The sequence below is a fragment of the Sesamum indicum genome, linkage group LG1 (genome assembly GCF_000512975.1).
Source record: "Sesamum indicum cultivar Zhongzhi No. 13 linkage group LG1, S_indicum_v1.0, whole genome shotgun sequence".
NCBI lineage: Eukaryota > Viridiplantae > Streptophyta > Magnoliopsida > Lamiales > Pedaliaceae > Sesamum > Sesamum indicum.
Window position 1 is genome coordinate 15,705,155 of NC_026145.1, and position 17,799 is coordinate 15,722,953.

The 17,799-nt window shown below is 35.6% G+C and overlaps 3 protein-coding genes across 4 annotated transcripts; 2 read left to right on the plus strand and 1 right to left on the minus strand.

The window, feature by feature from the left end:
* LOC105170097 (putative disease resistance protein RGA1) lies at positions 1,136-4,699 on the plus strand. The gene has a single exon (XM_011090712.2). It carries the CDS (start codon positions 1,204-1,206, stop codon positions 4,627-4,629), a length of 3,426 nt encoding a protein of 1,141 aa, XP_011089014.1. The 5' UTR covers positions 1,136-1,203; the 3' UTR covers positions 4,630-4,699.
* Positions 7,112-9,941, plus strand: LOC105169285. Its single transcript, XM_011089657.2, has 3 exons — positions 7,112-7,662; positions 7,871-8,368; positions 8,917-9,941. The coding sequence occupies exons 1-3, from the start codon at positions 7,578-7,580 to the stop codon at positions 9,441-9,443; spliced, it is 1,110 nt and encodes a 369-aa protein (XP_011087959.1). The 5' UTR covers positions 7,112-7,577; the 3' UTR covers positions 9,444-9,941.
* Positions 9,653-14,264, minus strand: LOC105169273 (cytochrome b5 domain-containing protein RLF-like). Of its 2 annotated transcripts, XM_011089642.2 has the most exons (6): positions 14,114-14,264; positions 13,651-13,728; positions 13,031-13,472; positions 11,356-11,490; positions 10,115-10,165; positions 9,653-10,012 (listed from the first exon to the last, which is right to left on the minus strand). In XM_011089642.2, the coding sequence occupies exons 2-6, from the start codon at positions 13,681-13,683 to the stop codon at positions 9,936-9,938; spliced, it is 738 nt and encodes a 245-aa protein (XP_011087944.1). In that variant the 5' UTR covers positions 13,684-13,728; positions 14,114-14,264; the 3' UTR covers positions 9,653-9,935. The 2 variants fall into 2 exon arrangements, with proteins under 2 accessions (XP_011087944.1, XP_020551502.1); XM_020695843.1 differs by lacking the exon at positions 9,653-10,012 and having other exon boundaries at positions 10,147-10,165; positions 11,351-11,490.

The following is a 17,799-nucleotide window of genomic DNA, read 5'->3' on the forward strand; positions in this document are numbered from 1 at the left end:
TGTGGACTATGATATATGATTTCTCATATCAACAATAGTCCATATTGTTATGCTCTATAATATAACAGGCGTACTACAGTTAATTAGGAGTGTAAAGAGTTCCCATTTTATTTTAAAATTTTTACCAAGTTAATTTAATTGTCTCTAAATTAATTATATATTTACCACCGATAATACAAATCACACAATATTCGCTGATTTATTTACCTATACTCCTAAGTAAAAGCAATATTGTGTTGCCAAACCGTTCTTATCAAGAACCGATCCCTAAACCCTCACATTTGGGCAATAAGTACTCTCACCATTCAAGTTGAATTTTTTATTTTAAATTCTATTTCATCTTTTATTTTATATAATATATATATATATACATCTTTTTTAAATAAAATAAATAATGTAATTTGTATGAACATAACATGAGTATGTTAACTAAAAACAAATGTAATAAGATTTGAAATAGAAAATCACTGAGGTAAGCTTAGGTGGTCAAAATTGAGGTTTGTGTAGGGGGTTGCCTGTTGAAGAACTCCTAAGCAGCCAATTCATGTTTAAAGCTTGGAGGTTTGCTGCAAGTCTTATGTTTGATGAATAAACATATATTTTCAGTTGTTTTCGCCACCTCAATTGCTTTACAACTTAAAAGATTAGTCACCGGTTATTAATTTATATATGTGATGTTGATCATCTCCTCAAGGGGCAAAAATAAAAATTGAAAAAATGATTTAACCCCCTATAATATTGCAAATGTACAAATTATTTCATATGAAAAAAAAATTCAGCAATTTATCCCCCTATATTTTTTAAAATACAGCAATTTAACTCCACGTGTGTTTTTTAAAGGTAAGCATTTTTAGGGAGGTAAATTGCTTCCTCTTAAAAAATACAAGGGGAAAATATAGGGGGTAATTTGCTTATTTGCACTGTTGTAGGAGCAAATTGCATTAACTGCCCCCAAAAAAAAACAAAAACACTTGTTTGATCATGTTCAAAGGTATCATATCAAGTCATAAGCATCACAAAAATGTTAATTAATGAAGTTGATAGTAACATTTTTAATTAATTTGTTTTGACTTATGAATCCAAAGGCATATTTACTTCAGAAGCAACTTGAATCTAAGATCATCATTCACTACTCTGCTTGTTTGAATTTTCCTGTGTTGTATATCAGTGCTTTTGTTGATCCCTTAGTTTTACGGGACAAAGATGGCAACAACAGCTCTTCTTGGAATAGCCAGTGCAATCACACAGACACTCGGTACTTTAGCTCTCCCCTATATCCAAACTGCCATCGACCTCCGGAACGAGTCACAAAAGCTGATGAACACGTTATCTGTGATCCGGGCTGTACTGATGGACTTGGAAGAGCTGAAGGATCTAAGCCATGCTGATCAAGACTGGCTCGAAAAGCTGCACGACGTTCTCCTTGATGCCGATGACTTGGTGGATGATTTCGCCACAAAAACGCTGAAAAACCGACTTGTGGCTCAAAGGAATGTGATTGCAAAGGTAAATAATTTCTTCTCAACTCTCGGTTTTTATGCTGTCATGGCCAAAAGGATCAGGGACATAAGGGGAAGGCTGGATGATATGGCTGGTGATAGAGCCAAATTTGGCCTTTCCAGACAGATCATAGTTTCTCAGGCAGGGAATACTGAGGAAGTGCATTTCAATGTCTATGAGCCTTGTGTTGTTGGCAGGGAAGATGACAAGAAACAGCTGATTGGTTTACTTAAGAACACTAGGAATGAAGAGAATGTTTCTGTGATTCCCATAATAGGAATAGGTGGCGTGGGCAAGACGACACTTGCTCACATAGTTTATAACAATGAGGAGGTTAAGAGAATGTTCGAACCAAGAATGTGGGTGTCTGTATCAGAGGTTTTTGATGTTAAAGCAATAGTGCAAAAGATGTTAGAATCTGCCACTCAGAAGAGATTTGAGAACTTTGACATGAATCAACTGCTAACTCTTCTTGAAAAGGAAATTAGCCGGAAGAGATTTTTACTGGTCCTGGACAATGTATGGAATAAGAACCGGGACGATTGGCTAAACCTCAAAGGGTTGCTGCTAAGTGGTGCAAGGGGCAGCCAGGTTATAGTAACGACTAGAATGGAAGTGGTTGCAACAATCTGTGGGACGGCTTCCCCCTACGTTCTGGAGGGCCTGTCTGAAGAAATGTCGTGGTCTTTGTTCAAGCAAGTGGCTTTCAAGTCAAGAGCTGATATGGAGAACCCTCGAATGGTGAGTATCGGGAAAGAGATGGTCTGGAAGTGTCTAGGCAACCCGCTCGCCATTAGAGTTCTTGGAAGCATCCTATTTCGGAAAAGTGAGCAAGAATGGCGTCACCTTAAAGACGTTGAGCTTTCTGATATAGGCCAGAGTGGGAACAAAATCTTGCAAATACTCAAGGTCAGTTATGACCACTTGCCATCTCACTTGAAGCGCTGCTTTATGTATTGTTCATTGTTTCCAAAAGGTTATTCCATGGACAAGAACACCCTGGTAAATCTTTGGATTGCACAAGGGCTCGTTCCTTCATTTTACAAGAATCAGTCCCTTGAAGATGCTGGGAATGAGTGCTTTATGGAGTTATTGACCATGTCTTTCTTCCAGGATGTTAAAATCAATGGACTCGGTAATATACAAAGTTGTAAAATGCACGATTTTCTCAACGATCTTGCAAGGTCTGTGGTGGGGACTGTGAATGTGGTGACTGATCTGGATGGTAGAGATATTGTTGAAAGAACTCGACACGTTTCTCTGTGCTTGAGCACAAACTCATTATGGAAAATCCCCGAGGCCTTGCTCAAAGCTGACCGGATAAGGACACTTCTTTTACCGGTGCAGTCCATGTCTTATGACAGATTGATAACTAAGTCGACGTGTGCCTCAATATTGGCATGTTTCCTTTGCCTGCGAGCATTGGATCTCCATGACTCAGGAATTGAAGTCGTTCCAGATTCAATTAAGAAGCTGCAGCATTTAAGGTATCTCGATCTTACTAAAAACAAGTTGAGAAGACTTCCCAAATCTATCACTGGACTTCTGAATCTACAAACACTAAGGCTTTCTTACTGTGGTGATCTCGAAAGACTGCCAAGAGGGATCAAAGTCATGGCCAGCCTAAGACATTTGGAGCTTGATGAGTGTGCAAATTTGGCTTATATGCCCTGTGGGCTCAGCAAGTTAACTTCTCTTCATACGTTAACAATGTTTATAGTGGGAAAAGGTGATGATAGTGCTGCTCATGCAGGGCTGCATGAGTTGAACAGCCTAAATCATATACGAGGCGAGTTAAGGATCACTAATTTAGGTTGTGGGAAAGGAGCAGCACGCGCTGAAGATAAAATACTGAAAGGAAAAGAGTTCCTCCAGTCATTGAAATTGGAGTGGAATCAAGAAGCAAATGATGGTAGAGATGATGAGGTGTTGTTGGACAGCCTGCAACCGCACTCTAACCTGAAGAATCTCTTCATCACAAGATATCAGGGGGCTAAATTTCCTCTGTGGATGATGGCTCAGTTACCTCTTTCTCTGACAGATCTTGTCGAACTTACAATCAGAGACTGCCCTAATTGCCAACAACTTCCACCATTCGATCAACTACAAGGTCTTAAGATTCTTAGACTTTCTAACCTGTCATCAGTAGAGCACATTGACGATAATGAAAGTGAAGAATCGACAATGTTTTTCCCTTCCTTACAAGAACTGCACTTGAATAACTTGCCTAACCTGAAGGACTGGTGGGCTAGAAATGTATCTGGAGCAGCAGCAAGGGGATCAACGTTATCAATGGTCAAGCCATCTTTTCCTTGCCTGTCTAAAACGACCATTGAGTTCTGCACAAACTTAGCATCGCTTCCTCTGCAGATGCATGTTGAAGAACTATCATTTCATAGGGCCAGCGAGAAGCTCCTCAGGCAACAATTAACAGCCACGGCAGAGTCGTTAAGCGCAGCTTCATCTTCTTCACTTTCACACTCAAAGTTGAAGTCCCTTTACATTCTTGGTGTTAAAGATATGGATTATCTACCAGAAGAAGGGCTGCAGCAACTAGCCTCTCTCGAATATCTAGATATCAGTTGGTGCAGTCGGCTTTTATGCTTGCCAGATGAAGGGTTAAGAGGCTTAAAATCTCTCCAGTTTCTCAGGATTCGTCGTTGCTCAATGCTGAACTCTTTATCAAGTGGAATTCAACACCTCACAGCCCTTCAAACACTGAGGATAAGTGATTGTAAAGAACTGGTTTTCTCTGAGAACAGCATGCATTTTCAAGGCCTTAGCAGCCTGACTTCCCTGTCTCTAGACTATCTACCAAAGCTGGAGGAACTCCCAGTCGGCCTCAAACACGTTACAACATTGCAGTCTCTGAATATCGAGACGTGTTTCAACTTGAGGGAATTGCCGGAGTGGATAGGCAATCTCACATCGTTGGAGGATTTCCAGATATCTGACTGCCCCAACATAACCTGCCTACCAGAAGGGATGCATACTCTTGCAAACTTGAAAGAGTTGGTTATTGTTGAATGTGAATATTTGCTCAACAGATGCCAGAGGGACTCGGGCGAGGATTGGATCAAGATCGCTCATGTTCCAAAGCTCGTTTTGCAACGAAGAACTTCGCGTTGACAGAGATGTAAGGTCTCCAGTTTTTCATGAACTTTACTACTAAGGGGATGTTTGCAATAGCTTTCGCTTAGTGATCCAACCAAATATGATTTACGAGTCTAAAAAACGTCCGATATTATAATAAAAGATAATATTAACGACAAAATATCAAGTTACAATCTTAAATATATCAGTAAAATACATTAAGTGAAATAATTTTGTCTCGTCATAGTATGATTATCAGTAACTAAACATTATATACAAAGTTATCATTATAGACAAATAGTGATCCGGGTCGAATTATGCGTTCTCGAGATTCAATCTCCCCTAAGATTGCTGATTCTTCCTAGACCAGATTTTGGGTTCCCTGAGAATAAAACACGAACCGTGAGCTCATCGGGCACGTCCCCGACAATGACCCTCTGACGCTCAAGTTAGGTTGAACGAGAGAAAAGTATTCTATCTCAAAGTTCGATCTCAATAAATGCGTAAAAGCTACCTTTAATGACGGCGTTTCGGGTCTATATATAGGACTCAGCATGTCAGAGTTGACCGGCCACGTGGCCTAATCCTGCTGAGTTGCGTTCGCGATCGGACGGTGATCATTGTCCGGGTTTTCAAAGGCGGGTGGATCCGGGTCGGGTCGGTTCGACCCGATCGGTAGAAAAGACGCGGATCCTCGCTTAAATGACGAACATGCCCTTAATGAGGGGCTTTTTTGACATTTCCCAAGCAATCTTCATTAATCACACATCAAATAGTAATACATTTATAGCGATAACTTAATTAATGACAATACAAATATAGTGGCAATAATTATTTGTTGTCACTGAAATTTGTATGCATCGTACGTCTCACTCGTGATTTCCAATTACAAGCTCAACTTCTTTATCATTAATTTTTGCTAACGATATTAACGTTATGAAACTCATCTGTGTTTCAGTTTGTGAAAAGAAATGCACATGGGAGCAGCAAAAGCAAGAGCGAACGACGCCGCTTATTTCTGTAATAATTGGAATTGTCATAGTTATGGCTTTCCAGATCTCTGATTTTGAGATAATTTACGTGTGATGTCTTGCCTTGTTGGCTTAGGTCGAAATCTCATAAATAAATATAATGTTATTGGTTAGAATTCCATTAAAAATATGTATATTTATCTCATTTTATATAAATCATTATAATTTATTTATAGTTTATAATTATATTGATGTATTAATTGAATTGATGTGTTACCCAACTTATCAAAATATAGATGTAATTACCACTTCAAAAAAAGATTTTGAAATAATTAAAAAACTCTAGTTATGTTACAACGTTGATACGAATATAATACAAGATTTGGATGCATTAATTAATAAAAAATATTTTAAGATTTTGAAATTATTCATATGTAAAGAAAAATAAAAATATCCATATTTGTAGTATCGAGATCATACAACATTTATATATACATATATACAAATGTGAAAATGATAAGTTCTATGAATTTTTATATATCAATATATGATATTAAAGTGATCACCTAATTCATATCTACTCATATTGCATTGTAGAAACATAAATGACATAAAAATAATAATTCAAGTGCCCACAGCAAGACAAGATCCAAGGATATGGACCATGTTTACCACTTTCATTACAATAATATCTCTCCAAAAATCAATCATGTTCCTTAATATCCTCAATACTAGTCAATTTTTGAAAAATAATGAACTCATTAAATTACATTAAAAATTCAATACTATGGGAGATTCAGACTCGTAATCTTAAATTGGACACTAAAATGGGGTATGTGTCAGCCATTCAACCAATTATGTCAACGATTTTGCAGCACATATGCCTACAACGGTCATTCCACTTTCAAAAATGACACGATCCTTTGATGTAAAAGTCAATAATTAGAGAAAACTCTTAGTGAAATATATTACTTACGTATGTCCACGAGTGCACGCAAACACACAAAATTTTATGAAAATCGATATATTGAAATTGGCTATGCATTAAACTATAAACTATTTATCATTCAAGATGGTAATATTCACAAAACATGTTACATAATTCATTTTTAATTAGCATACAACACATCTAATTGTGTGAAAATATTTTCAAGGGACTAACCTGTGCACCGAGAATTTTTGCTCAATCTCAATAAATAATATGATGTTTCCTAAGATTTTTTAACGGCAACATGAATTGTTTTTGGGCAATAAATTTCTATAACTGAGAAGAAATCTATGGATAATTATTTCTATGTCCTTCATTTATTAGAGTTGGTCCTCATTAATTAACCACTGCCGAAAGAAATATATAGCAATAAAAGAAGAATCAAGTCATAATTTTAATATTATTGCTAATTATATGTATTCAATGAAAAGTTATTGTACTTGAATTTTGTCATGATAATAAGTTTCATAATCTTAATAAGAATAATTATATTATAAAAATGATCAATAAACGAAAAACTTACGTATAAAGTTGTTAGCGATTATACGGTTGGTGACACAAAAAAGTGTGAGTTACCTAAATTACAAGCAAGTCAAAATAAACAGAGAATTTGATGAACAAAGAAGCTGTCATTCTTTTCTAAACTATATCTAATGGTTCTGTTTCTCTCCATCATCATATTCTGAGGATTCTCAGAGGGAAAGATGGATCAGAACTGAAGAAATCTGAGAGCTGTGTGTGTGTTGGAAACCATTAAATATTGAAGTAAGCATGTGAGAACATGAACATGAAGTGATAGCGTGAAGTAAGGAGATAGGTTTAAGTCCTAAGTACATCCTAAAACAGCACACTGCTTGAATTATCAAGATGCTGTCTCTGCCACTTCTTCTCATGCTCTTCTTCCTCCACATGCCTTAATTTCACACACACTTAAACTCTGTATAAATGCAGAGAAAATAAGGCTTAAAGCCACTGGACCCTCTCTCTCTCTGTCTGTTGAGCTCTGTGTTTTCACTGTTGCAAAAATGACAGTGAAGACTTCTTTCGTGCTCTCTCTCTACTTCCTCTACACTGTTTCTGGCCTTGCATCGCCATCAGCTTCTTTCCAAGGTATGCCAATTTTACTTAGCATTTTGATTCATGCTATAGATATAAAGTTCTTATTGTTTCTCGTTCATGAAATGCAATCTTCCTGTTACTTGGATCCCCCTGCAGTGCGTGTTGTGCGCTTGTACTCTGTGTGTGTGAAAGAGAGAGAGGAAGAGGGAGTGTGTGAAACTAGCCCATGTTTAACTTGTCTAATCCATATTTTCATCAGGGCTCCTTCCCAATGGCAACTTTGAAGAAAAACCAAAGTCCACAGGCATCAAGAAAACAGTGCTTGAAGGCAGATACGCGCTGCCCAAATGGGAAATTAATGGACTGGTGGAGTACATCTCCGGCGGCCCACAGCCTGGCGGAATGTACTTCCCTGTCGCCCAAGGCATCCACGCCGTCCGTCTCGGCAACGAGGCCTCCATCTCCCAAACAATCCCAGTCAAAAATGGCTCACTGTATGCACTCACATTCAGTGCATCAAGAACCTGTGCACAAGATGAGGTGCTGAGGGTGTCTGTGCCCCCCCAGACGGGAGACCTCCCCCTGCAGACTCTGTATTGCAGCAATGGCGGCGACACTTACGCTTGGGGATTCAGGGCTAAGTCCAATTCAGTTAAGGTGATTTTTCACAATCCAGGAGTGCAAGAGGATCCTGCCTGTGGCCCTCTTCTGGATGCTGTTGCCATCAAAGAACTTAAGCCCCCAAGGCCTACCAAAGGTTATATCAGCAACCCTCTCTATCTGTGTCTTCTTGTTTGGTTGATTGACATCTTCTATTGCATAATGAGTGACAGTAAATTATTAAATCAAATCCTATTAAAATTATGTTCTACTGAATACTCTTAGATCTGTAAATATTTTATCCCTGCAATTCTCCAGGTTGGATTAGTTTGACTTCCTTATTAATTGTCCTCAAATTCTATTCTCAGATCAAAACCTGTTCGTGTGATATTGTACCATGTCAGTAAGTTTAAAATCCTCTATTATGCCTCATGTCAAGACACTACCACGCCTAACTAGATAGATTATAAATTGTTGGGTAGTATGTAGCAAACATCAACATGTTGTTATAATAAAACTTCCCTATTGACTCAATACATGCATTCTAAGCGGATACGCATCAGAACGACATGCAAACAGTTGGACAACACATGGTGAAGTAATCATATTCCATGTTGCAGCAAATCTTTAAATTTAGGAAGTTCTAGTACCTTTGGCAGATAGACTGCTCAGGCTAATTCATGTCATCTGTCATAATTCTTGCAGAGAACCTGGTCAAGAATGCTGGATTTGAAGAGGGTCCTCATCACTTGTTCAACTCTTCTAACGGAGTCCTCCTTCCTCCCAGACAGCAAGACTTAACATCCCCACTACCTGGCTGGATGATTGAATCACTCAAAGCTGTAAAGTTCATAGACTCAACATATTATAACATCCCCTTTGGAAAATCTGCAGTAGAACTTGTTGCAGGACGGGAGAGCGCCATTGCACAAGTCATCAGAACTATCCCAAACAAGGTCTACAATCTTAAGTTCGTCGTTGGAGATGCAAAAAATGGCTGTCATGGATCTATGATGGTCGAAGCATTTGCTGCAAAAGCAAGCATCAAAGCTCCCTTCAAATCTGAAGGAAAAGGAAAGTTCCAGGCTTTCAGTTTCCAGTTCACAGCAACGTCGTACAGAACCAGAATAACTTTCTTAAGCTCGTTTTATCACACAAGGATCGATGACTCTGGAAGCCTTTGTGGTCCTGTACTTGATCAAGTCCAGGTGTTCCCTGCTGCTAATAAGTGATCTATCTGGATCAGGTCGCTCCATGCTCATGAGTTAATGCATGTAATAGAGTTCTAGCAACGGCAACTCAAACATCCTCATGAGCTAATATCTCTTCTTAGTTCTTCAGTTGATATACCATGCTTGAAATAGTTAATGGAACAGAATAATTTGATCATTCCAATTCAATGAAATAAAGACAGTCAATCTTAAAATGATAGGAGAAAAGCTAAGTTGGATAGAGTTGATATTATAAGGAATGTGACGCTACTTGTGTTTGTTTTATGTTCTACAGGCGCTGCCTTCTCAAATTCTATTGCCACAGCCAACGAAAACATAATACTGCCAAGATATTATGGCTTTTGAATAACTTTCTGCTTATTTTGATGTTATCAATAAAACATATACATATACCATACTGATTTTCTTGCATCTGGCATCTGCTTGATGTCTGTAGACAATAGTGGTGTGTCCCAATAATTGCATCTCCATTCTTCATAAAACTGGATATCTTTACTGGCCCTCGTCTAAAATACCCACGAGACATTTCTCCAATAAGAATTCTGCATTTACCCAAGCGTGGTACTTATCTGAACAAAGTATCAGGATAACCAATTTCAACAGCCCCAGAAATAAGGTAAACTTACTAAGCAGTTTATGCTAAAATATTAGTAAATTCAACAAAAGGATACTGAATAAAGATGTGCAATCTTTTCCAACAGCCTTCATCAGCATTTCCACTCCTAGCAGCAGGAAATCATCAAAAATTTAGAAAGCAAAACACATCTCTAACAAATACAAGAGAACTAAATTAAACACTCAATTGCTGAGCACAGCATAATATGAGCGTAAAAGTATAAGCACTCTAGAAGACCTGAGTTATACAGACAACCAAAGGAAGCTAAATCAGGCTTCCAAGAGAAATGAAAAAAATTAGTTGGTATCGGCTAACTTTAAAACTAATGCAAAGACTAAATCTCAGGAAGCAAGAGCTCAACAATCAACCAAGGCAGAATCAACATGAAGTGAAAGCAGCAAATACACTAATTACAACAAGGAGTTTGGAATGATGAAATTCTTGGTCAATTTTCATTTAGACTTCACCACATTGCAGCCAGATAATGAAGTCCGAAAAGCTATAGAAAAAGGACAAAATAAGAGCAGGTAGGAATTGAAACCCCCAACAGGAAGAAAGTCATTGGATCCCTCATACCACCTTCATTCAATTAATTAAATGGTCAGAAAACTGCACATGACTTATAGAACACACCTAGAATAATGAACATTTAACTAATATTGAATACATAAGGAGGAGAAGAAAGAGATTTGGAGGCAGTCTTTATGTTTTTGTATAAGCAGCAATGCAATATGCCGCATTTGTATCAAAATGGCACATGTATAACAGATCATTGTATGACTCTGTCAATTGCCTGGAGAACTGTGCACAGAGACACTTGTAAATGCTTTGGAGTGGAAGAAAAAAGAAAACTAATATTGCTTACGCTGTTGATTAAAAGGCCTACATGGGAAGCAAAATCAAATGGTTTCAAACTTCATATGATCCTTTTTTTTTTTTTTTTATCAATTTCCCATTGTATGGCTCTTACACGTGATTAGCATGTCCACCAAATCAACAGACATGAGCACATGAACCTCTGGTGGAATGTTACATGTGAATATAATCTACAAACAATAACTTTGATACCAAAAAGTATCCATACAACATTTATGAGCTAGAAGTATTTCATGTTAAAAAGGTATCATTTCTGGAACCAACCTTTTGCATTCAACAAATTTATTCCAGAAACAACTAAAAGTGAATGTCAAGGGAGTTACAACCCTCTAATGCTTATTATGTACATACAAAGCCATAACAAGAACCACATGAACACCAAATCAAACAAAACTATGGACAAAAAATTTAATACCTAACCTCCAGGGTGAAACTTCATATACGGTGCTATATTGTAGACACGACCTTTCAGGACAGTCCACATGGAGCCCTCAGACTGGTTTTGTTTAACTTCATTCAAAGATATCAGTCTTCTATTGGACTGCCCCTTCAATCCTGAGAAAAAATATAATATGAACCTGAAACAAGTTAGCAGTGCCCTATGGACACTGTGGTAATCAATCTAATTGACGGTGAGGAATGGGCTTTAAAAATAGACAGACATGTTTGAGACCCATTTTTGGGCTGAAGTGAAATCTAAGATTACACAAACACAAAGAAAGTACAGAATGCTAAAGGTGCTTGTTTATGAAATGAAGATAAGAATATGATAGCACATGGTCAATAGTTGTGCGGCTCACATTACCATGCTATTTAGTGCTCGAAATAGCCAATCATGAATACTTTTTAATAAGATTAACTACACCATGGTTGAAGAAAATGTCATTTTAAAAGCTCAACAAACTGTGAATAAGAAAATAGCTTCTAGGCTTTAAAACATTAGCATGTGGATTCACAGGAAAATCCAATAGAATTTCTCACTTGACAGAGTTTAATTTAATAAAATCTGTATCCACTAACAAAAGCATCAACCAGTCAACCATCATAATTTTAAAATTAAATGCGCTTAGCTACAAATAACACTGAAATGTTGTTACCAATTCTCATTAGCAACAGTAGTCAACACAACGATGGCTAACCTGCTCCTACTTATTATGAAATATGAACTGTTGGGTTCTTATTGGGGACACATAAAAGGAAGTGATCTCATCCAAATTATGTGTGAACACTGGAAAGAATCCAAGGTATGTCAGTCAGTTCTACGTTTTTTTCTTTTTGTGCAACACACAAGATATGGTTGCACAAAATGGATTTATCGGTGGTGGAGCTATTTAATTGTGAAGAAGAAAGGTAGAGACTCCACATTAGAGAATCATGACTGTAAATCAGATGTCACTCTTTAGTTTTTCCCATATAAGGTGTTATGAGTTTTTCTCGTTGTTAGTGTAGGGGAAGCAGGATACATGTTCCCATTACAAACTAGTGAGTATAAGCCCCTCAAGGACCATGCAGAAGTGCAGAAAAGAGAGGTTGAGAACTGGCATTCGAAAGTCAAAGAGCGGCTTTGCGAAGAATGAAACTTAATCAGTGACATAAGACAACCAACAATTTACTGGTCTTCTTTCTTACAGGTGATATGCATATAGTTTGCCTGTCATGCTTGTTCAGAGTGACTCATCTCATGGATAAAGTAGATGCGAAAATGTAATCAGGTCATGTGCTTATCAGAAGACATCACAAATAACGTTGAAAGTAAAGAGCGCATTAAATTGTTAAAATGCAAAAAGAAATCAAGCCACCGAACGGATAGAAAGTGAATAAACCTTGAATTGCAAAACTTTGTTATGTGGCAACCAAAATAATGAAATATTCCTGTAGCTATCGTTTCTCAGCATTCATCAATTGGACCTGACTTCCTTTCAAGATTGTGGAGGTAAGAAGCAATTTGAATTCAAAAAATTCATTATTGAGGTAAGAAGCAATTTGAATTCAAAAAATTCACAAATAATGAATGATTAGTCTCTTTTAGTCAGATTGGAACACAGAAAATGCAAAGCCTAGAAGCAAAAATAAGTTTGCATAAGATGTTGAGTACCTGCTAGGTCAGGGTGTGTTCTGGTAAGCTTAAGCCAGTCCATCTGACTATAACCCTTCTCAAAAGGAACCTTCGCTCTGGGTGCAGACTTCCTGGCAGGAGTCTTCGTTTCTGGTGAAGCCTTATTAGAACTTCCTGCAACCCCTTGCCCTGATTGCTTGGGTTGTTGATCTACCTCTTTACGAGGTGATGCGTCAACGACATTAAATGTCAAAGAACCAACTGTCCCCTGCTTGTAAGAAGAAGCACCAACTTCCCGTAAACTGCCACCATTCTGATCACTACTATCTGCAGCATTTGCATTTCCATTGTCTATATGAGTCTCGCTGGTACCGTCAACAACTTCCTTACTTGCAGCTTTTGTATTTTCATCATCTATATGAATCTCATTAATATGATCAGCAACTTTCTGAGCTTCAAAACCATCTACAGGAGGCCCAACCTAATTATAACCAATCTTATCAGTTCTCAGAAACAAGAATTAAAGGTAGAAAAACCAGAAATATGCTCATATTGAACCTGAACCCCACTTAGCAGGAAACTGCACTAAATAAATTTTGCAGGTCAAGATTTCGAAAACAAAAATCAAAATTAAGGTCATTAACATGTTAAGGACTTACTCGACAGAAGGTGAAATCATCATCATTAGCCATTCTCGCCCAAATGCAAATTCCAATTCAAAAATCTAAAGTTTGCTTCTGCAGAAAAATTCCATCACCATATCAAGAAACTTGGATTCAATATTAGCCACCATAAACATCAAAAAATTCCACTCAAGATCAGACAATCCTGAAACCCATCGCAGGATCAAAACCTTATACGCGCTGACTGATGAGCAACACTGTTACCATTCAAGAAGAGCAAACTATGATATAGAACAACTTATTACTGCCCCCACCATTTAACTTAATTTCCAAGATACCGTTTTAATTGACAGAAATTTGAATTTTAATTCTTCCGGGCCTTTGTTAAAAATAAATGAAAACTTTCTTTCACTGATTACACAATTCACAGAAGGGAAATACATAAGAAAAAACACAAGAAACAAACAATTGCGTCAGCAAAGAAACAAAGTGATCGTACTTCGTCGAAAATGAGTTTGCAGGGAGTAGATTTTCTGGTCTCAGATTGAAGGCAAGATTCTTCGCTTCCTGGTCTTTATTCCACACCTCTGTTCTTGGGAGAAAAGAAAAATATAAACGTCAAAGAAAGTTCCGAGCTGGGCCTTAGTAATTGGGCATATGGGATGCAACAGAGCATCTAGTGCTGCAGAATTTGGCTTTAGAACCCAAATCGTATTTGTCTGGGCTTCGACGTTGCAGACATCGTGGGCTTGATGACAGAATTGTCTGCTAATTTTCCAAGTGTTGTATAAATGTCAACAAACCTGTTGGGGACTTGGACTGTTAAAATTATCATCACCATTGATATGAGTCCACCCAACTGGATCTTCACTTCTTTTTCCTAAAATTGGTTTTTCGTTTTCATATAATTTCTAGCACTTTTGGATATTAAGTAGTGATTCTTTATTGCAATGAAACGTTTCATCTTAATTATTATTATCAATTTTTTTAACAAAGACCACAACTAGAAGAGATTTCTTTAACATAATTAATAATATTAACCCTCTAGCTGTTGTTTTTTCTTTTTTCAATTTAAAAAATATTTATTTTTAACAAAAGGTTTCATCGCAATCAAAAATCACTACTTACTATTGCAATAATTGCTAGCAATCCAGGTGGCATCGGTTGAGCCCTATTACTAATTACATACATTCATATTGCAACCTGATCGTGTCCCCGAAATTTTGAAGATATATGTGCTCCATAACATGTCTGCTTTCGTATACAAAACTTCTATAATAAACCTAAAAAAAAAACCATTGAATATAAAAAGTCCAAACTCAAAGCAAACCAAACGTAATGTATTAAGAGCGTGTGTTTATAATGATTTAAAATACTTATCAGCTTCTTTGCTGAAAAGCGAGTGCTTGTAGCGTGTAACCCCAACTATTAAATAGCTTAAATTAAGTTCATATAAACCAAAAGCTATAAACTTCTCAAATATTTTAAAATTTGTCCTAACCATGGTATCTTCAACCACTCCAACCTCATTTTTTTTTCTTTTTAAATTTTAAATAAAATAAGCTAGATCGGAATCTACTTCATTTAAAATTTACAGCAATTGAAAAGAGGGATTCTTGTTTTAAATAAACAAAGAAACTATTTTTAAAGGGGTAAGAGACAATATATATAAATTAAGAAAATAGAGTATGATGAGTGTGTGGGTCATGTCACGTGAGGTGTTGTAGATGCTCAATAATTGTGGGATATGGTGCATCTGCACCATAATTTCTTTACTATTTCCATGCATATGATACATTTATTCTTGATTGATCCCAAATCTGCTCCCTTTTTTAATTTTAATTTATGCGATCTTTATATAATATAGGTGTACAATTTATAATTTAATCAAATTATTTGTCTTGTTTATAGATATTTTGTTAAGACGTTAATAATAAATAATTTTCCGCTCCAACAGCTCAAACTTTTAGATCAAATATCAAAGTCACCTTAAATAATAGGTTTTGCATTTACCGAATCTTATTGCCTGACACCCATTTATGAAAAAAAAAATGTTTCACAGGCAAAATTTGCGTACATGAAAAAGTGTATTAAGATATTAATATTAAATAATTTTATTTTCCTAACTGTTAAATTATGGTCGTTTAACGTACTTTAATTCAACTATCTTGATATGTTTTGTCAAGTGTTTTCTTGGTGCTCGGGTTTGGTCTTGATGTCGAAAGTTGGTGCAACATTAATGAGCTTGCATGCAAGTTTTGTCTACGCAATTCATAGCTTAGTACTATGCCTATTGGCAATTTTATTATATTATGTTATAGGGATAGTTGTATTAATACTTGTTGAAATATATTCTTTTTTCGTTTTATAAATTAGAATTTGGGTGTTTTTAATTTCGTTGTTTACGAGTATCTCAAAATCGATCCCTGTATTTTGAAAAAAATTCTCAAGTTGTATCCTCCTTCCAACTTTCATAAGAAATTTGAAGGTAAAAAATACGTGCAAATCATATAGTTGTTTAAGTTTTCAATTTGGAAGGACAATTGATAGTCTGCACATAATTTTGTTGTTAAATTTCTTATGGGAGTTGGGGTACGTAAATTGAATAATTTTTTAAAATATAGGGTTAATTTTGAGATTCTCATAAATAATAGAACTATAAATGTACACACAAATATACGCACGGCCCAACAGGGGTGACAGTATTAAACAAACAACCATTACGTTTCGTTTTGTTTTTTGAGTGTTTTGTTTTGTGTTTTGGAGATAGAGACAGAAAAATAGAGATAAATAAGTGTCTGTTGGAGATAGAGTGTATGTTTTGATTTATTTTTAGGTGTAATTTAAAATATTTTAAAATAAGTGGTGTATGTTTGTTGTTGGAATCTGGGAGACAAAAGTCACTGTTCATTGTCAAATCATGTCTCATTTATATATTTTTTATATATAAATATTGAATGTTTAATGTTGTTTTTTTGAAAGATAAAAATTACTGTTTATTGTCAAATTATGTTTCTTTTATATTATATTTATTATATATAAAAAGTTCAAAAATAAAAACACACACAAACAAAGTATGAACAAAGAGACAAATATTAGGTGTATTTTATCTTGTCTCAGAAATTATCCAAAAATAAAAACAAACATAGTGAACAATTTTAAAATTTTAGTGTAATTATTAACAATAAAGATGTAATTAAGCATTTTACCTATTTTTCAGGGAGTATCTGTGCAATTATTCATTAATTATATGTACATCAATACATGAAGGAAAGCCAATTTGAAATTCTCATTCAATGTGACGTTATTAATTTTGTAACTTGTATAGTTAGACTTTCCCTTCTTGCGTGTTCTACTTCATTTGTCCTAATATTTTTGTTTGAATTAACTCGATAAGCAATTTAAATGAAAATAAAAATATTTAACTGCGTGTGTTCTTAATTAATATTTTTTGCAAAATATAAAAAATTTAATTCAATTTGAGTTTGATTATATAAAATACAATAATATATATGAAGAGTGTATTCTTTTTTTTTAAAAAAAAATTAATATGTAATTTAAAAAGAACGATTAATTATATAACCAATTTAATTATATTTATTCCTCTATAATACATGTTAAATGAGAAAAAAAATAATATGAAAAAAGTAGTAAATTATTGATTGTGTTTGAGAAAACGAAGCAAATTATTCCCTATCTAAAATATTGTTAGAGGATAATTTGCTTTATTTATTAAAATACAGAGGGTAATTTGCTTGTTTGTTTATTTCGTATATCACATTGGGTAAATTGCATTATTGATAATGCTTTGTTAAGACTATATAAAAATTTTGTTGCTTAAATTTGATTTATTTTTTATTGACAAAATAAGAGTCAAATGAAAATTTCATTAATTTTTATAATTTTATTAATAGAATGGCTATAAATACAAAAAAAAAACAAAAATTGAGGATCAAAACTACAATATTAAATTATTTAAGAGTTAAAATTGTATAACTGATTATATTTGTGGACCAAAATGACAATTATGCCGCCAGCCGGACGATGTTGAAGGAAGAAGATTGAGTGGCAGTGGCACGCGCACCTCTGACTTGGCAACCACTTAGAAGCAGTGTCGTTTAGGAAACCGCTAAACAACAAAAGACCACAGTACAGTTCACACTGGTGTCACCGCTCAGTCTCACT